Source organism: Schistocerca americana, chromosome 2, assembly GCF_021461395.2.
Source record: "Schistocerca americana isolate TAMUIC-IGC-003095 chromosome 2, iqSchAmer2.1, whole genome shotgun sequence".
Lineage (NCBI taxonomy): Eukaryota > Metazoa > Arthropoda > Insecta > Orthoptera > Acrididae > Schistocerca > Schistocerca americana.
Genome location: NC_060120.1, coordinates 250,581,507 through 250,602,818, shown reverse-complemented (window position 1 = coordinate 250,602,818; position 21,312 = coordinate 250,581,507). Strand labels below are relative to the sequence as shown.

At 43.6% G+C, this 21,312-nt stretch overlaps 1 protein-coding gene across 1 annotated transcript in view; it reads left to right on the top strand.

Moving 5' to 3' along the window:
• LOC124596168 (sialin-like) overlaps positions 1–21,312 on the top strand; it is a 146,549-nt gene that overhangs the window by 57,503 nt on the left and 67,734 nt on the right. The window contains exons 3-5 of the mRNA XM_047135206.1: positions 6,975–7,205; positions 10,582–10,666; positions 20,654–20,874. Coding sequence (XP_046991162.1) covers positions 6,975–7,205; positions 10,582–10,666; positions 20,654–20,874 — 537 coding nt within the window. The remainder of the gene's footprint in view (positions 1–6,974; positions 7,206–10,581; positions 10,667–20,653; positions 20,875–21,312) is intronic.

Below are 21,312 nucleotides of genomic sequence, written 5' to 3'. Positions count from 1 at the left end.
AATGAAGCCTCATCCGTAAAGAGCACATTTGCACTGAAATGAGGATTGACACATTATTAGCCGGCCGGAGTGGCCGCGCGGTTAAAGGCGCTACAGTCTGGAACCGCACGAGCGCTACGGTCGCAGGCTCGAATCCTGCCTCGGGCATGGATGTGTGTGATGTCCTTAGGTTAGTTAGGTTTAAGTAGTTCTAAGTTCTAGGGGACTTATGACCACAGCAGTTGAGTCCCATAGTGCTCAGAGCCATTTGAACCATTTTTGACACATTGTTGGATGAACCATTCGCAGAAGTGTACCCGTGGAGGCCAATCAGCTGCTGATAGTGCCTGCACACGCTGTACATGGTACGGAAACAACTGGTTCTCCCGTAGCACTCTCCATACAGTGACGTGGTCAACCTTACCTTGTACGACATCAACTTCTCTGACGCTGACATTAGGGTTATCATCAACTGCACGAAGAATTGCCTCGTCCATTGCAGGTGTCCTCGTCGCTCTAGGTCTTCCCCAGTCGCGAGTCATAGGCTGGAATGTTCCGTGCTCCCTAAGACGCCGATCAATTGCTTCGAACGTCTTCCTGTCGGGACACCCTCGTTCTGGAAATCTGTCTGGATACAAACGTACCGCGCCACGGCTATTGCCCCGTGCTAATCCATGCATCAAATGGGCATCTGCCAACTCTTCATTTGTAAACATTGCACTGACTGCAAAACCACGTTCGTGATGAACACTAACCTGTTGATGCTACGTACTGATGTGCTTGATGCTAGTACTGTAGAGCAATGAGTCGCATGTCAACACAAGCACCGAAGTCAACATTACCTTCCTTCAATTGGGCCAACTGGTGGTGAATCGAGGAAGTACAGTACATACTGACGAAACTAAAATGAACTCTAACATGGAAATTAAAAATTAAGCGTTTCCCGACACATGTCCACATAAAATCTTTTCTTTATTTGTATACTATATGATCAAAAGTATGCAGACACCCAAAAAAACCTACGTTGTTCATATTAAGTGCCGTGTGCTGCCATCTACTGCCAGGTACTCCATATCAGTGACCTCAGTAGTCATTAGAGATCGTGCGAGAGCAGAATGGGGCGCACCGCGAAACTCATGGACTTCGAACGTGGTCAGATAACTTGAGTTATATGTCTGTACGAGAGATTTCCACACTCATAAACATCCCTAGGTCCACTGTTCCCGATGTGATAGTGAAGTGGAAATGTGAAGGGACACATACAGCACAAAAGTGTACAGGCCGACCTCGTCTGTTGACTGACAGAAGGCGCCGACAGTTAAAGAGGATCGTAATGTGTAATACGTAGATATCTATCCAGACCATCACACCGGAATTTCAAACTGCATCAGGATCCACTGCAAATACTATGACAGTTAGGAGGGAGGTGAGAAAACTTGGATTTCATGGTCGAGCGGCTGCTCATAAACCACACATCACGCCGGTAAATGCGAAACGACGCCTCGCTTGCTTCAAGGAGCGTAAACATTGGACGATTTAACAGTGGAAAAACGTTGTGTGGAGTGACGAATCACGGTACGCAATGTGGCGATCCGATGGGAATGCCCGGTGAATGTCATCTGCCAGCGTGTGTAGTGCCAATAGCAAAAGTCGGAGGTGGTGGTGTTATGGTGTGGTCGTGTTTTTCATGGAGGGGCTTGCACCCCTTGTTGTTTTGTGTGGGACTATCACAGCATTGGCCTACACTGATGTTTTAAGCACCTTCTTGCTTCCCACTGTTGAAGAGCGATTCGGGGATGGCTATTGCATCTTTCAACACGATCGAGCACCTGTTCATAATGCACGGCCTGTGGTGGAGTGGTTACACGACAATAACATCCGTGTAACTGACTGGCCTGCACAGAGTCCTGACCTAAATCCTCTAGAACACCTTTGGGATGTTTTGGCTGACTTCGTGTCAGGTCTCACTGACGAACACCGATACCTCTACTCAGTGCAGCACTCCGTGAAGAATGGGCTGTCATTCCCCAAGAAACCTTCCAGCAACCGATTGAACGTATGCCTGCGAGAGTGGAAGCTGTCATCAAGGCTATGGGTGGGCCAACATCATATTGAATTCCAGCATTACCGATGGAGGGCGCCACGAACTTGTAAGTCATTTTCAGCCAGGTGTTCGGATACTTTTTATCATATAGTGTATATAATTTTACTTTCCATAAAATTGTCTAACTGAAAAATTAACAAATATTCTCAGAAGAAATAGGGGAACGTAACTTTGGACGTCTGTCATACTCCATTGAGCAATAACTGAGGACTAGGTATGTTACCAAACTGTACACTCATGAGCCAAAACATTATGATCACGTGCTTAGTAGCTTGTTTGTTCGTATTTGGAACGAAATACATCGCAGATTCTGCGTATAACGGATCAGACAGGTTGTTCGTTAGTTTGAGGAGGTGTCTAGCATTAGATGTCTGCGTCCTGGTCATGAAATTCACGTAAATAATGTGTCTCTAATCTGTGTACGTGGTGGTGGCGCCCGATACAGACCCAGATGAGTTCCATAGGATTTACATCAGGCGAATTTGGCCGCGGAGACATCACTGAAGCACGGTTCTGGCTCCAACACACGGACAATTATATTGCTGAAAGGTGACATCGCCGTCAAGGAAGACATCAAGGATGAAGGGATGTAGATAATTCAGTTACCAACACAGGTCCCATGTAAGCGCAGAAGAATGTGTCCCAAAGTGTAATACTGTTCCCATCAGCCTGCATCCGTGGAGCGCTGCACGTTTAGAGCCGCCATTCACCTCGATGGCGGCGTTTGTGGAGACGACCATCGAGCTAGTGTGGCAAAAATGTGATTCACCTAAGATCCGAGATGTTTCCATCGATCGACCGTCGAATCCCTGTGGTCTCGTGCCCATTGCAATCGTAACGATGTCGGCTCAAATGGCTCTGAGTACTATGGGACTTAAAATGACTCTGAGCACTATGGGACTTAACATCTGTGGTCATCAGTCCCCTAGAACTTAGAACTACTTAAACCTAACTAACCTAAGGACATCACACACATCCATGCCCGAGGCAGGATTCGAACCTGCGACCGTAGCAGTCGCGCGGTTCCGGACTGAGCGCCTAGAACCGCTAGACCACCGCGGCCGGCTATGTGACTTAACTTCTGACGTCATCAGTCCCCCAGAACTTAGAACTACCTAAACCTAACTAACCTAAGGACATCACACACATCCACGCCCGAAGCAGGATTCGAACCTGCGACCGTAGCGGTCGCGCGGTTCCAGACTGTAGCGCCTAGAACCGCTCGGCCACTCTGGCGGGCACTGACGATGTCGTTCGGTCAACATGTGAAGATGTAGGGCTGGTCTGCTGCGGAGCTCCATGTTCAACAATGTACGATGAACGGTGTGCTCCGAAATACGGGGTGTTCAAAAAGTCTCTCCGCAGTGCCGTATGATTCTTAACCGCGCATGCCGTATGACTGTTCGCCTGCCTGGGTTACTTCCCTTCAAGTGGACTCTCCCAACATTTCACTGTTTCGTTTGTCTCAGCCAGCGTCAGTAGTATCGTTGGTGTGTGTCGTTACGTGTTGACGTGAACGTTTAAGTTTAGTTCCTTTCTTCATTTGTTTCATTTTTGTCGCTGTTAAAATGCTAACCATTGAAGAACGTGTGTTTTTAGTCGAACATGTGTTCAAAGCTGGAGGTAAATACGCAGTTTCAGTTCGTCAAACATTTAATTCAGTTTTCCCGGAGACAACACTCCCACATCGCGATACTGTGCGAGATTTGATTAAGAAATTTCGAAGTACGGGTTCAGTGACAGATGCACCTAGAAGTGGTCGTCCTAGCGTTTTATCTGAAGATAAACTGCTCTATATTTTCGATAAAATGTCCATTAGTCCGAACAAGTCGGTAAGAAAACTCACCCAGGAAATCGATGTTAGTGTCGGAACGCCCCAGACAGCTGTAAGGAAAAAATTAGAACATTTCCCATACAAAGTGATAGTCGTGCAAGAACTGAAAAATACTTATCATGGCAAGAGACCGCATTATTGTCAATGGTTCAAAAATTTTCTTCAACTAAATGGAAGGGATATTCTTAATGAAACGTTTTTCACTGATGGGGTGTGGTTTCATTTATACGGGTACATGAGCTCGCAGAATTCTCGTATGTGGAGTACTGCGAATCCGTTATGTATTCATGATGAACCACTTATTTCTGTGAAAATAGGAGTTTGGATTGCAATTTCTAGACGTCGGATTGTGGGTCCCATATTTTTCAGCGAAACAATAAACGCGCAACGATACTGCATATTCTGTACCCATTCATAGGAGAACTTGTGTTAAGTGACGGTTATTTTCAACAAGATGGTGCAACCGCGTATACAGTTCGCGTTTCAATGTCAATGCTTGCTGATGTTATAGGTGATCGCATAACTTCACAGGGACTTTGGCCTCCACGATCGCCTGACCTAACACCATCTGACTTTTCTTGTGGGGTGCAGTGAAAGCAACTGTCTATAAAAACCGTCCAATATCCATCGATGAATTGAAAACTGCAATATCCACTTTCACTGCTTCTGATACAGAAGAAATGTTACAGCTTGTGTTTCGAAACATGATTAGACGAATTTAATTGTGTATTCAATAACAGGGGGGACACTTTCAACATTTAATGTGAAAATTTGTAAGTAAAAATGAATATTAAATAAATTAATAATTTGTATTTCACTGAGTTTCATTTCGGTATATTCACTTCGGCATACGGCACGTGCGGCTAACAACCATACGGCACTGCGGAGAGACTTTTTGAACACCCCGTATTTATGTTCTTTCCACAGAGATGCCACAGATCACCATCTATCCTACTTTACAGAGCAGAAAAGCCTCCGAACCCAACGAACTGTGAGGAGTCGCGGACGTCCAACCACTTCGCGCATAGTGGTAATTTCACTGTTAGTTTCACTGTCCTAACTCTTCCCATTGATGCTCACTGCAGTAGGAATTGAACATTCGACCAGTTTCGCCGTTTTCGATATCTTTGTTCACAAGTTCTGCGTAATAATAATCTTCCCTTTGTCAAAATCACTTATTTCATTGGATTTCCCAATTTGCAGCCCATATCTTCGCTAGGGTGATCCCCCGTCCGTGTCTGCTCCGAACACATACTTTTATTACCGAGTCATATGCCCGCAACGCCAGCGGACGCCATAATCGTTTTGGCTTAGGAGTGTACCTCTATCTTTCACAAATTAAGTACATAACAAAACATCATTACATCCTCGATTATTTACATAAAAAGAGCTGAAACGTCCGACAGGTGTCGAAAACAAAGTGGAAACTATCATTCAGTCGGTCATCCTGGGTGCTTTTCATTGGACTTTGAGAGCTTCAATAACGTGTATGTCTTGCGTGAGCGTTTTTCACTGCTCGACGCCTATGTGATATTCTCCGTACAAGTCTACAGAAGTCACGCTGTCGTATCTGCTCTCGTTCTTCAGTTAAGCCCAATGAGAGTTCTTGGAGAGTCTGAGGTGGAACAGGACTACCGGGAACATATCTGTCAAGCATGTCCCACACATGTATGATGGGGTTTAGGTCGGGACGCAGCGCCGGCAATTCCGTTACTTCCACGTCTAGGTTTCGTAAGACATCCCTACTGACGTCCGCCACACAGGCCAAGGCATTAGAAGGGAGTCAGGGCCACCACCGTATGCAGGAGCCACCACATAGTCCAACAGGATATGTTCGTTTTAAGGCGCTAAGGCGACCATGGACAGCAATAAGATCCGTGTGACTGTCGACACTGAAGTATATCCACAGCAGAACCTCGTAAACCTGTCGATTTCCTGAACAAAATTTGGCAGGCACCGCTCACCACGAGTCTCCGCATACGAACACAGTCATCGCCTTGCGCCAGAGGATACCTGGACTCGTCTCTGAATAACACTTTTCGCCAGTGATAAAGAAGTCAGCTGGCGTAGGAACGGCAGAAGTGAAGGCGAGCTGCTAGATGTCTTGTCGAGCGGGGTACTCCAACAGGACGTCTGGGTCGTAAGGTACTTTCTCGAAAACTGTTCATTACAGTTGATTGGACACAGCTGCTCCAATGGTCCTTCTGAGACCGCAGTGCTCTGGCGGTATCCGTACGATGCCGCTGCACAGAGATGGTCAGATGTCGGTCTTCACTCGGTGTTGTAATGCATCGGAGACGTTGTCCAACCCACCTTGTCTATTTACCCGTCTCCCTGTAGCGTCTCCACAACCTGTGGGTCACAAATGGAGAGAGATCGGCATGTGCAGCAACACGACCGAAAGTTCATCATTTTCGAGTCAAGCACACCGCTCTTGAAACTTGCAATGCATTAAGATTTCGAACTGCATGTGCTTGGTTGAATATAACGTCCACACATGACAACTGCCATCTGTGTATCTCACTAGAGAACACTGGGACAGCAGTACTCACTTCCTTCTGAGGGGTCACCTGACACTGTAATCCATAACGCAGCCAGTAGATGGCGAATGATTTTAATGTTGCCTACATTGAAAGCGAAAATGTCAAGCCATTCAGTAAGACCACAGGTATCGCTTGTGTCAAAATAGATCCCGACGTTGATACGCTTGTTCCTCTAATTCTTTTGAACAGAGTACTTTACGGCACTTAAATGTGCAGAACACGATGCTGTAAAAAGCACGACGTCATATCTAGCAACAACAAAAACTGTAGAAAACGGCAGAAACTGCTTTTGGCGATCTCTAGTGTCTATTCTTTCAAGTTTCTTGTCACTAGACGGAAATCCCTCCCCCCCCCCCCCAAAAAAAAAAAAATCTGTGTTCCTAGGTACACTATCGTTCAGGTACAACACTCTTTCTTATCCTTTGCAGTCACGAGGGTGCTGAAGAACGTCTTTTGAGCAGTTGTTATTTTGAAAACTTTTCTTGTACGAATTTCAATCATTTTTTTTCTTCAGAACAGATATGACTGGGATGAACAGGAGCAAAACGTTGTCATGGGAGCGTTTTTCTGGCTGTACTGGGCAGCCCAGGTACCTGGAGGAATGCTTAGCCAGCACTACGGCACAAAGATAGTGTTTGGCTTGGGCAACCTTATGATTTCTCTAACAGCACTGCTAATACCACTTTTTGCATCACTTGACTACAGAGCTTTGGTAGCCCTCAGGATATTCCAAGGAATGTGTGGGGTGAGTACGTCCTCTACATGAAATAAAGTAATCTTATTTGAGAAAGCTAAATACATGTGAACATCTGGTTGTGTATAAATGCCAAATGAACAACATTCATTCTTAGAATAAATATAAATTTTGAAAAGAAACTTCATAAAAATATAATTTACGAGGGTCAGTCTAAAAAGAAGAACGTTTGTTTCTCCAGACGTTTTCTTTTAACATAATAAAAGAAAACTTATTTTACAGTATATTTTGATACTGTGAGGGTTTCCGCCGTTCTGAAGTACGCTTTTATCTTATACCAGAGGGAACCGACAATTCTTCCACCTGTTCATCCCGTAAAGCTTTTTTTGCTACGAAGGAGAACATGCCATGCACTCTGGACGCAATATGGTTTATTGGCCAGTTTACAACTCAGTTTACAACTTAGTCGTTTCACAAGTACATCTCCTCTGACAGATTTCTGTCGTCAAATTCTTCTCTTTTCTTCGTTCTACATTCTTGGATCTGTGGTGACAAAACCATGGAGCTTCTCCAAGGGGGAGCTCCATGGTGCGAAGCACTGCTCTGCAGAATCTGAGCGACCACTTGCGATGACTGAAACTCGTGTAAAGAGCGTCTTTGCTGCCGCACGACGCCAATGAGCACCGCAGACATTAAAATCCAACCTGAACACACCGAGAGTCATGTCAGTATCTTACCTAATGATAATAACGCTGCTTAAACTTATCTAAAAGCCATTTATCAACGATTACTCAGTTATAATAAAGACAGCAGTTTCACAAAACCCGTGAAATATTAACTAACGTGAGACCTGAGTTCCTCCTGGCTCCTGGCGTATATAACTTTCAAATAACTTCCGGGAATTGAGCCAGGTAACACTTTCAGCAACCGTCAATATTTCGGCGGAAGAACACCCCGCCATTTTCAAGGCAAATTGCAACGGACAGGCGACTTACATGCAAATTTAAAGCCTCGGTTCTCGGAGTGATGCAGGAAAGATAACACACACAGTGAACACTAGTGCCACCAATGATGACCAAAGTCAGAGATATCGATAGTGAGAGTATCGATAGTAACAAAGGAGAGAGTCGGATTCCAAACAGAGGGACATAATCAATGCTATCTCACCTGCGAGTTCGTAGCCTCACTATCGATATCTCTGACTTTGGTCATCTTTGGTGGCACTAGTTTTCAGTGTGTGTGTCATCTTTCCTGCATCAGTCCCAGAACCGAGGTTTTAAATGTGCATGTAAGTCGCCTGTTCATTGCAGTTTGCCTTGAAAATGGCGGGGTGTTCTTCCGCCGAAATATCGACGGTCGCTGAAAGTGTTACCTGGCTGAGTTCCCAGAAGTTATTTGAAACTAAGTAACGTGTCTGTACCCTTACAATATCTTAGCTATTCTTCTACAGTCGGTGATCAAATTCAAACATTTGTCATAGTGATTCATAATCTTCTCTACGTACTCTGCACTGTCAGTCGCCGCCAAGTTGTCTAATGACTCAATAACGTCCTCTTTCTGTTCGTTGCCATTTCCATAGGGCTTTCTACCCAAAAAATACTCAAATTTGAGAAAAAAATTATAATCACTGAGGGCAAGCATGGGCTATGAGCTAGACGTAGGCAAACTGCCCACTTAATCTGCGAAACAAACTAATCGTCATCGCAGCAGAGCGCGAGAGAACGTTATCAAGAAGCAGCACAGTGCGTCTGGGCAATGACCACGCCGTTTGTTTCGCGCGGCGCGGCGCGGTCGGCGAAGAGCCCGACAGTAGGCCATCTCTTCTAAGCATAATGTCGATGAGCAGAACGTACTTCCGATCGCAAAACACTGTAGCCGTAGACTTTTAGGCAGTCAGCATCTGTTTGGCTTTTCAGTGTTTTGTTTGAGATCGTGAATGATGCCATTACACTGACTGACGCCTTGTTTCTAAACTTTAAGGCGAAACCAATTCTCATCACCAGTGACAATGTTGTTCAAAAAGTCCTCGCCATCTTCGTCGTACCAAGTACGAAACTCATTGCAACTCTCATTCGTTGTGTTTTGTACTAAGCTGTGGCTTGGCTCTGAGCACTATGGGACTCAACTGCTGAGGTCATTAGTCCCCTAGAACTTAGAACTAGTTAAACCTAACTAACCCAAGGACATCGCAAACATCCATGCCCGAGGCAGGATTCGAACCTGCGACCGTAGCGGTCTTGCGGTTCCAGACTGCACCGCCTTTAACCTCACGGCCACTTCGGCCGGCTACTAAGCTGTCAGAAGTCGAAGAACGCACCTGTAAAACACTTTTCTATAGCTCGAATCACCAGAATTAATTTTGTAAACAACTGGACATGAAGTCTCAAGAAAGCACATGCTCGCCGGCCGGTGTGGCCGTGCGGTTCTAGGCGCTTCATTCTGGAACCGCGTGACCGCTACGGTCGCAGGTTCGAATCCTGCCTCGGACATGGATGTGTGTGATGTCCTTAGGTTAGTTAGGCTTAATTAGTTCTAAGTTCTAGGTGACTGATGACCTCAGAAGTTAAGTCGCATAGTGCTCAGAGCCATTTGAGCCAAAGCACATGCTCAACCAAACAACAGTAAAGTGTCTATCCTGTTGAAGTTTCCTTCGTCAGACAGAAGGTCGGCCTGATCGTTCAGCACGAAAATTCTTCGGTCTGCCATTAAACAAGGTGCAAGATTTTCTAACCGTAGCTTAATTCATCACATTTTCATAACTTCAGTTATCGGGCTGTAAATTTCGATAAGGCGGAATTTTTTGGAATTAAGATACCATATTATAGTATGGACCTCGCACTTAGAGCACTCTGTCTTCAGGCCACAAGTGGCCCATCGAGACCATCCGACCGCCGTGTCATCCTCAATGAGGATGCTGATAGGAGGGGCGTGTGGTCAGCACACCGCACTCCCGATCGTTATGATGGTTTTCTTTGCCGGCGCCGCTACTATTCGGTCGAGTAGCTCCTCAGTTGGCATCACGAGGCTGAGTGCACCCCGAAAAATGGCAACAGCTCATCTGGCCCCGGACCCATCCAACTGCCGCCCACGCCCGACAGCGCTTAACTTTGGTGATCTGACGGGAACTGGTGTATCACTGCGGCAAGGTCGTTGCCTCGCACTTAGAGGGATAGTTAATGTTTGGACACCTTTTAAAATCACACAAATAAGTAGTAAACTACCGTTCCTGCTTGCTGTTAGTCATACTGACGCCAACGATTAGGAAAATCTATGAGACGTTGGCGATGGCGGTGGAAGAATAGCGAGGCTCACGTAAAAGCGTTCTTCGTTTTTAGAATGACCCATGCAGGTGATTATTGGTCCGGTAAAGGATTTTATTTAAGGAAATTCTTGATGAGAAATAGCATATGTACTTCTGTGTCGTTAGGGCGTCTGCTGGCCATCCCTCAACTACATGATCTCGAGGTGGATACCAACCAGCGAAAGAGGGAAATTTATGAGCGCAGTCATGGGTAAGGATAAATTCAACTGCTATAGTAGCATTATTTATCTTCTAAGTTTGACTGAAATTATGCATCTCATCACTTACATCACACAGTTTGTTAGGTTATAATTTGTAAATAAACGATGTTTTACTATTCCTGTTATGGGCTTCTTGCTGTCGTAGAGGGGACATCATAGGTCAAGTTTTGATAAGAAAACCATGTCCAGAAATGTACCGTTTGCGTATAAAATAAGTTTTGGGATCGGAATCTCTTTAAAGTTTCTCGCTTCACGGTGCGCTACGTAACCGTAAGGTTGCACGTCTTCTGGATCGCCTCAGTCAACCACACACCATTTTCGTCCTACTACAACAACACCTGTATATATTACTATTTACCCTTCTTTACTCACGGTGGTTAAAATCCGCGTCCGTTCGTTCTGATTTAGCGTTTCCGTGATTTTCCTAAATCACTCCAGGCGAATGGCGGGATGGTTCCTTTCAAAGGGAACGACCGATTTCCTTCCACGTTCTTGCACTAATCCGAGCATGTGCTCCGTCTCTAATGTCATCACAGTGACGTTAAACCCTAATCTTCCATCCTTCATTTTACAGACGGTTTTTCATTTTTATTTTTATGCTAACCCAATGTGAGCAGATTTCTTTCGACAAATAATAGGGAAACGTACATAACAGTTGAGGTATTGTTTTTTGCACCCTGTATATAATAATTCGACAATGTATTATGTAGATCGAATCTAAATCTGCATCTACATCTACATGATTACTCAGTAATACACAAGTTAGTGCTGGTAGGAGCTTCATCGAACCACCTTCGAGCTATTTCTCTATCGTTTTACTCTCGAACAGCGCGCGGGAAAAACGAACACTTAAATATTTCCGTGTAAGCTCTGTTTCCATTATTTTATCATGGTAACCACTCCTTCTATGCAGGTGGCGTCAACAAAATATTTTCCCATTCTGAGGACGAAGTAGGCGGTTGTCGCAACGAAAAAAATGCCTTTGTTTTAATGATTGTCACCCCAACTCGCGTATCTTATCCGTGGCTCTCTCTCCCATATTTCTCGATGATACAAAACGAGCTGCCCTTCTTTGAACTTTTTTTATGTTCTGTCTGAACCGGGCCCCACACCGCACAGCAGTAATAGGGAAGAGGGCGGACAAGCGTTGTGTAAGCAGTCTCTGTGGTAGACTTGTTGCATTTTCTAAGTATTCAGCGAGTAAACCGCAGTCTGTGGTTTGCTTTCTCCACTGCATTATCTATGTGATCGTGACAATTTAGTTTATTCGTAATTGCAAACCCTAAGTATTTGGTTGAATTCACAGGCTTTAGATTTTTGTGTTTTCTCCTGTAACAGAAATTTAGAGGATTATCTTTAGTATTCATGTGAATGACTTCACATTTTTTATTATATAGAGTCTATTGCCACTTCTTTACACAACGCAGATATCTTGTCTAAATCATTTTGCAGTTTATTTTAGTTTATTTTGATCATTTAATGACTTTATAAGACAGTAAATGACAGCGCCATCTGCAAAAAATCTGGGAGGACTACTCAGATTGACTACTAAATCGTTTGTGTAGATCAGGAACAGCAGGGGTCCTGTTATACTTAATTGAGGAATGCCAGATATTGTTTTACTCGATGTCTATCCGTCAGTTACTACGATGTACTCAAGAGGAACTCAATTTGACAAGGAGTCGCTTTTGAGGAACGGTGACAAAAGCCTTCTGGAAATCTAATAATATGGAATCAATTCCCCTGTCGATAGCTCTCATTATTTCGTGAGAATAAAGAACAGTTAACGTTTCACAAGAACTTTATTTTGTGAATCCGTGTTGGCTCTTTGTCAATAAATCGTTTTCGAGGTAACCCACAATGTTCGAAATCATTATATATTCAAAAGTCCTACTGCAAATCGAGGTTAGCGATATGGGTCTGTAATTCAGCAGAGTACTCCTGTTTCCTTTCTTGGATATTGGTGCGACTTGGCCAACTTTCCAGTCTTTAGGTATGGACCTTCGACGATGGAGCGGTTGTATATGATTGCTAAGTATGGAGCTATTGCATCAGCATACACTGAAAGGAACCTGACTGGAATACAATCTGGAACGGAGACCTTTTCTTTTTTAAGTGATTTAAGCTGTTTCGCTACGCCAGGATATCTACTTCTGAGCTACTCATGTTGGCAGTTCTTCTTGATTCGAATTCAGGGATACTTACTTCCTCTTCTTTGGCGATGGAATTTCGGAAAACTGTGTTCACTAACTCTGCTTTAGTGCCATGCAACCTTCCTATTGACATCATCCGCAATCGAAGGAACCGATGTTATCCACAAGATGATTTCTATGTACTGTAAACAGAAACGACCATACAACACTCCCTCGGAGTACTCCAGAAGTAACCTCGACGTCTGTAGATTCCATCGCATTGAGAACAACGTATTGATTTCTGTTTGAAAGAAGGTCCTGAAAGTAGAAAACAACAATAATAACAATAGTGATGATCATAATAATATAGTTTCTATGCTCGATAAGCTCATATTTTGTTTACCAAACATCGTGGAACTGGTACTGAATAGAATATTCAGAGAAATCAAGGAACATATCACCAACCTTCTCGCCGTTGTGTACAACTCTCTGGGTCTCTTGGACGAACAAAGTGAGCTTAATTTTGACTTTTGTAGAGGAAATTTTCGTTCTCCAAAAGTGAATAATTATTGAGTATAAAACGCTGTATAGGCCTATAATCAAGTGCGTCTGCCCGGCGACCTTTCCTAAAAACGGGAATGGACTACGCTTTTTTTCTGAAACTGTTTGGTCTCTTTCGCTGCTCCAGCTACCTACGAAAAGCTGTTGCTAGAAACTGAGCAAGTTCTTTAGCGTAAAGTGTGTAGAATCTCACAAGTAATCAGTGATTGTAGTTGATTTTCTATGGTTGTTATGTTAGTCAAATAAGTTTGTATTTTTACAGCATATGTTCAGAGCGTGAGCCACCCATCAACGATGTGAAGCTGATGTATTACGCAACACTTCCCAAGTTTTTCTGCTCGTTCCTCACAGTTTTATTTCATGACACATCCAGTAATGAACTGTCTGCTGTCTTGGTTACCATCACACTGCTATAGAGCTGGAAACCTCGCCATCACTGGAACTTACAGGAAAATGAACCCAATGAAATTGGTCCTTAGAGGTCGCGCGAGTTAACATTGTCTCTACGCAGAAACGAATTCTGGTTGTAACCTCCCAACAGAAAAATAATTATAATATTCACATTAAGTGTAACCTCCCAACAGAAAAATCTCGTTTAAATTCCCAATAGAAAAATTTCTTTCCAATGATAAAATTTCAAGTTTTAATGTGACCTTCCATTATAGGCTGACTGCATCTCGAGATTAATAAGTTTTGACGTCAGCAGCGCTGCGTCATCATCCTGAATAAACTAAAATATTCTTACCTCACAATGATATCACCGGATAACGCTATCTATGTATCTGGTCCTATAAGAAATTTTTGGCACAACCCAGTGCAATGCTGGCCACTAGATTTTCATTTGTAGGAAAACAACTGATTTTCTTATACTTAATCAACATAAGTATGTACAGGAAAAATTCTTAAAATCTTTCAACTCAGATAAATGACTGGCAAAAGTTTTCTTCAGAACAAAAGTTATTATTGGAACATTTCTGCAAGGAATTACATGGAACTTTAACATTACAATTGTGGTTAAATCAGTTGTGGCAATTAACATAGCGTACGGCAACAAAGAACAACAATATTTTTATTTTATTTTATTATTATTTTTTTATTACCTTATACCACATCGCTCAGTCACCACCATCGTTCTGCACGACCGGCCCAACACAAGTCAACCGCTGCACCTCCCTGTCCGAGCTCCATAACTCATGTGCTCTGTGCGGGCTACAAAACACGACTACTCTCTGCTAGCTACTAAACTCGACTTACTGCCAACACTGCTCTCACCTGCGATTCTATTGTAGCATAGATATTCCATATCGCAGGCAGCGCGTGACCAATCCATCGAAATTAACATCTGCTCCAGTGCGCTGGCGAATAGTAATGAACCCCTAATGGTATGGTAGTGAAACATGGACTGTGGGAAAACCGGAACAGAATCGAAGCATTTGAGATGCGGTGCTATAGACGAATGTTGAAAATTAGGTGGACTGATAAGGTAAGGAATGAGGAGGTTCTATGCAGAATCGAAGAGGAAAGGAATATGTGGAAAACACTGATAAAGGGAAAGGACAGGATGATAGGACATCTGCTAAGACATGAGGGAATGACTTCCATGGTACTAGAGGGAGCTGTAGAGGGCAAAAACTATAGAGGAAGACAGAGATTGGAATACGTCAAGCAAATAATTGAGGACGTAGGTTGCAAGTGCTACTCTGAGATGAAGAGGTTAGCACAGGAAAGGAATTCGTCACGGGCCGCATCAAACCAGTCAGTGTACTGATGACCAAAAAAAAAAAATAAATGAACCCCTTACATGGTCCCTACCACTGGGTGAATCCATCCCTTCATTCTGAAGGCGCTGTCACCCCAGTTTCGTGTCACCTCCTGAGCTGTTACCGGTGGCCGATTCAATTGTCTATGGTATGTCACCGGCGGATCTGTGTACTTCGAGCATTCTAATTGCTATCATCTCTGTTCTACACAACATGGCATCGCTGTCTACATACACCTGATGCGCAGGAAAAGTGCTTCACATCAAGCATGGCAGATTGTGTCCAGTGTCTTAAAATTAATGTTTGACGTGGCAGAGGAGGGATTAAAAATTCCATCAAAAAGTGTGCTAGAGAAAGTTGCAGCAGCCACAGGTGTTTCCCATCACACAATAAAGAGAATAAAGAAGAAGTAGAGAAATGTAGCTACAGGTACTTCGAAAGGCTTCCACTCCACGTATGTCGGATAGCTAGTAGGACCGGGAGGGGATAAGTGACTGCAGCGCCACCAACTATCTGCTATAGTAACGTCATGTTCCACCATTTTCTTGCCACCGTCTTTAGTGATGTCATAGACAACACCAGGTTTTCCCAGTCACACAGTTGACCGAAAAGGAGGAGGAGAGGTGGAGTGGGATGGGGTGAAGGCCAATTCAACCAATTAAAAAGCCATAAAATGCGCCAGGAATGATGTGGACCTACTAATATCATCGACCTCGGGAAGCACCTGATTGTTGCCGCTAGTGCAAGTGACCATAAACCGTGTTCTCTCTACGTAGAGCAGGACAGAAACGTGGTGATGCGAACTTTCTCAATGAAGGATGGACCCGAGTTCCAAGACTTCTGGCAGCAGCAATCTGAGCTGGAACAGCAACAACAACTACAGCAACAGAGACATGAAGAAAACTATTGCGAATTCTGCCAGCAACAGTAGAAATTGCTGTTACGACTGCTATAAAAACGACAACAGATGGCAGCTGCAGCTTTCTCGTCTCCCCTTCCGCAATTCGCTTGCCTTGATGAGGCAGACGAGCTTTGGGAGGTCCGTTTATGTCATTTTGTCCTTACTGCAATACCACCCTATCAGCGTATGACAGTTGCCTACGGAATTGCAAGTTTTCTTCCAACACCTTTGGTGGTCGTGAGGGATCTGGCGGAGTCAATGGGGTACGCCCACTGAGTCACACCTCCAGAGGCTTTGGACCACGAGCGCCCTCTGCCACCATGATAAAGAATGGCCAGTGGCAGTCGCTCAGCCCGCTAGTGCTCCGAGTCACTTCGTTACGGTGCACCATGCAGACACCATCTATCTGCAGCTCCAACATATCGTTGTTGCTACTGTTTGAGCTGGACTGTTTCTTGTTGCATCATTTGTAATGAGGCTTCGTACAGAACAGAAATACAAATTAAGTAAAGCATCTGTTTACTGTGTTAACATGGTCGATAATCATTTCTGCTCCTGTGATGCTTTCCTACGACGACAGTTTCCGCACCTATCTGTAGCCCACAGCAGAAACAGCAACAGAAACAGTAGATGATAACCGAGTTTCGAATAGGAAGTATTCGTCCACACATTGAGCACCTTCTCCTTCAGCATGACAATGCCACACACGAACACTGTGACATCTGCAGCAATCCCACACCTTCAGTTCACTGCAATCGATCACCCCCATTTGAAAAACTTAAAGAACACCTTCGATGACCTCACTTTGATAGGGATGAAGCGTTGCAGGCAGAGGTGTGGTTCTTACAATTTTAAACATGGCTATGAGACAGCGACCATATAAGAAAATGATTTGTACAGCCAGCTAGTTGCAACGAGATTTTATACTACTGGCCATTAAAACTGCTACACCACGAAGATGACGTGCTACAGTCGCGAAATTTAACCGACAGGAAGAAGATGCTATGATATGCAAATGATTAGCTTTTCAGAGCATTCACACAAGCTTGGCGCCGGTGGCGACACCTACAACGTGCTGACAGGAAGAACGTTTCCAACCGATTTCTCATACACAAACAGCAGTCGACCGGCGTTGCCTGGTGAAAAGTTGTTGTGATGCCTCGTGTAAGGAGGAGAAGTGCGTACCATGACGTTTCGGACCTTGGTAAAGGTCGGATTGTAGCCTATCGCGATTGCGGTTTAGCGTATCGCGACATTGCTGCTCGCGTTGGTCGAGATCCTATGACTATTAGCAGAATATGGAGTCGGTGGGTTCAGGAGGGTAATACGGAACGCCGTGCTGGATCCCAACGGCCTCGTATCACTAGCAGTCGAGATGGCAGGCGTCTTATCCGCATGGCTGTAACGGATCGTGCAGCCACGTCTCGATCCCTGAGTCAACAGGTGGGGACGTTTGCAAGACGACAACCATCTGCACGAACAGTTCGACGACGTTTAAGGAAGCATGGACTATTAGCTCGGAGACCATGGCTGCGGTTACCCTTGACGCTGCATCACAGACAGGAGCGCCTGCGATGGTGTACTCAACGAAGAACCTGGGTGCACGAATGGCAAAACGTCATTTTTTCGGATGAACGCAGGTTCTGTTTACAGCATCATGATGGTCGCATCCATGTTTGGCGACATCGCGGTTAACGCACATTGGAAGCGTGTATTCGTTATCGCCAAACTGGCGTATCACCCGGCGTGATGGTATGGGGTGTCACTGGTTACACGTCTCGGTCACCTCTTGTTCACATTGACGGCACTTTGAACAGTGGACGTTACATTTCGGATGTGTTACGACCCGTGGCTCTACTCTTCATTCGATCCCTGCGAAACCCTACATTTAAGCAGGATAATGCACGACCGCACGTTGCAGGTCCTGTACGGGCCTTTCTGGATACAGAAAATGATCGACTGCTGTCCTGGCCAGCACATTGGCCAGATCTCTCACCAACTGAAAGTGTCTGGTCAATGGTGGCCGAGAAACTGGCTCGTAACAATACGCCAGTCACTACTCTTGATGAACTGTGGTATCGTGTTGAAGCTGCATGGCAGCTGTACCTGCACACGGCATCCAGCTTTGTTTGACGCAACGCCCAGGCGTATCATGGCCGTTATTACGGCCAGAGGTGGTTGTTCTGGGTACTGATTTCTCAGGATCTATGCACCCAAATTGCGTGAAAATGTAAACACATGTCAGTTCTAGTATAATATATTTGTCCAATGAATACCCGTTTATCATCTGCATTTCTTCTTGGTGTAGCAATTTTAATGGCCAGTAGCGTACTTTAACGTGGTTTCGACACCGGCTATTGGTGTCTTCATCAGGTAATTCGAACAAATACATATAGTAACTGACCAATAGATTTACGAGCAAAAACCTCTCACCAAATAAAATACTTCGTAAGAAGATAATATTTAAAGCCATATTGAAATCATAGACTTTGGAACTGAAGTAAAATTGATAATCGTCAGTAAAATTATACCTGCAGGATTCAGCGCACTACACTGCACGCCGCCAAAGGGTGTAAGAGGAAACAGGCACTGGAGGTGGAATCAGGTGTGATTATGGTTCTATCAACAAACATTGCGCAGTAATGGTGTACGGCGCTCGTTGTGTTCACTTCCAGTGTGACTATGTTGAGAAATAAATATACATATATGAAGAATAAGGATGTAGAATGTTTATAATGCTTACTTTATTTAAAAAGCTTTAAGAGTTTTCACATAAGAAATTCGGAGGCATTACTTTTCACAATGTCCTCTTGCTATTGCCAGTCGATCTCGCTGCAGGGTCAGATCAAAGTCCAAAGTCCAAGTTAAGAATAAAAGTGTAACTCGTCAATAACTCTGCTAGTAGTCAACTCTTAGAGGACAACTAATATTTCCGCTTAGACACTTTTCGCTTTCCGAATTGAATATCAAGTGAATCTCGTTTCGAATGCGATACGTTACACGCGGAATATAAGCAATTGTTTGACACTACTGTAGAGTGTACAAGCCTACCTATCCTTGAAGCAGTCAGCGGCGCCAAATTTTGTAACGGACGTCCAGTGCCTTTCGTTACGTGCAGTCAGGTTAAAGCGGAACAAGGTAGTTTTCAAAGTGTGGGGATAATATTCTGTAGCCAGTTGGCAACGCCCATGCCCATAGTTAGAAAGCCAAATAGATCCCTTGGAATTTGTGGTGACTGTGTCTACCACTAACGCTTAACCAAATGTCGATCTGTATCCAATTCCGCCGCCTTTGGAATTGTTGGCGGAATTGGTTAGGTGCCAGTATTTTACAAAGATCAGGAAACCATTCAACAGGCAGGATCGCATAAAATATTTCTTTTTTTAAGACAACTGGTTTCAACAGACCATGCTGTCATCTTCTGGTCTTAAAACTTTAGTTGTAAAGCATATTCATTTTACTCTGTTTCATGTTCTTCAAAGTCTTTTTTTTAATGATATGGCATGGTATAATGTGCACATGGTTGAGAGTCACTGAAGTGTATTCCATGAGGTATGTGGTCTATGTACACATTATATTAAAAATGTATCACACCTCATTATATTTGATCCCAATGTGATTAGAATTTCCATGTTATGCTTTACATAACCGAAGATGGCAACATAGTTTACTGAAACTGGTAATCGAAATAAATGCTGTGCTACAGCGATTTTAGCTCTTTGAAGTTTTTACTTCAGATTGCATATTAATCTAAATAGCGCCAATAGTTGAAGGAAATCTATTCTTATTCCTCGTATACTCTTGATCCCTAAACGTATGTGGTTTCGTTTACATATAATGCATTGCTCTTGTCCAGAACACTTACAACAAATCTATAGCTTCAATTCAGCTTCTATACAATAAAATAAATTTTGTTACCCGTTCTGAAGTTGAAATTTTCCTTTCGTAGAGGTTTGTACATTTCTCACAATCCTGGTCATTAAAAACACGGTTGGTGGCTCATATAATCCCAGAGGATTCTTCTTAAATGGTCTGCCAATAACCTTGCAATACTGTCATATAACAACCGTTGAAGCTTGCCCTTACCCAATCACTGTATGATGTGACTGATGCACATGGACCAACTGATGAGGCAAAAGCTGTTAAGAGATGGCAGTCATAGTTGGAGATAGTTGTTTACATGTAAAAGCGCAACTATGCAGATGCGTTTTCCACAGTTTTTCTATAGCAATTCAAATAAATGTCCAGTTGATTTCATCACGAGACAAAGCTTACTAGTTTCCTTTTCTTGAGGCAACGGACATTTGCTACATCTGTAATTATGCATTTCCTAAAAAAAGAAACAAACATCTAGAGTATTTTAGTGTCTGCTCTTATATAAACTGTGAATAATTGCATGAGCTTAACATTAGTCTACAGTAATGGCTATTAGAGGATGTAAATGGTTGCCTTATGCTCATTTTTGAAAATTTAACATTTTCGGTTTCATTCTCAGTGGGAAGAAAAACAACGCTGAGATTATAAGATAGATTTTCATTTGGCAAGAATATTACAGTGTTGCTTGCCAGTGTTCGTGTCATTCGCTGATGAGTTGTCTTACTACCTGTTTCCTAAATTTTGCAGGTAGCTCTGTGGGTGCTGCACTGACGTTCCCTCTCTGTGGCTTGATCATACACTTTCTCAACTGGCAGGCTGTGTTTTATGTCACTGGTACGATTGGAATATTATGGTTTATCAGTTGGTGGTGGCTTGTGTATGATAATCCGGCGGATCATCCTAGAATTAGTGAATCAGAACTCGAACACATCCAAAATGCCATTGGAGACAGCATTTCCAAAAAGAAGGTGAGTATTACTGTAGCACAAAAATTACTATCAGGAAATAACATAGTACAGGCTTCTCTCATACGTCATTCCATAAATCCAATAGTGAAAGAGAGCCTTCAGAGATGTGTAATCAGCGAAATTATGTATTAATTGGCAGAAGTAGGTAATTTAGGCTACTTCTGTAAAGTACGCTGACAACCAATGTAGTTGAAGTTTGATGCGGTGATATTAGAAATTTTGTTGTACGCTTCTAAACTACCAGAGCACTACTCCACTTTGCCTAGTTCGATTGGAGGGAAGTAAATCACGCTTACTGTTAATACCAACGATCAGCTGAAGAAGTAGTGATTGCCATTTTTATACCTTCCTTGTAGATGTCAGGTTAAACATGAGACATAGGTGTCCAATGATGTCGTCTTGAACTTTTGGTAGTGTTGAAAATTATTGAATATTAGT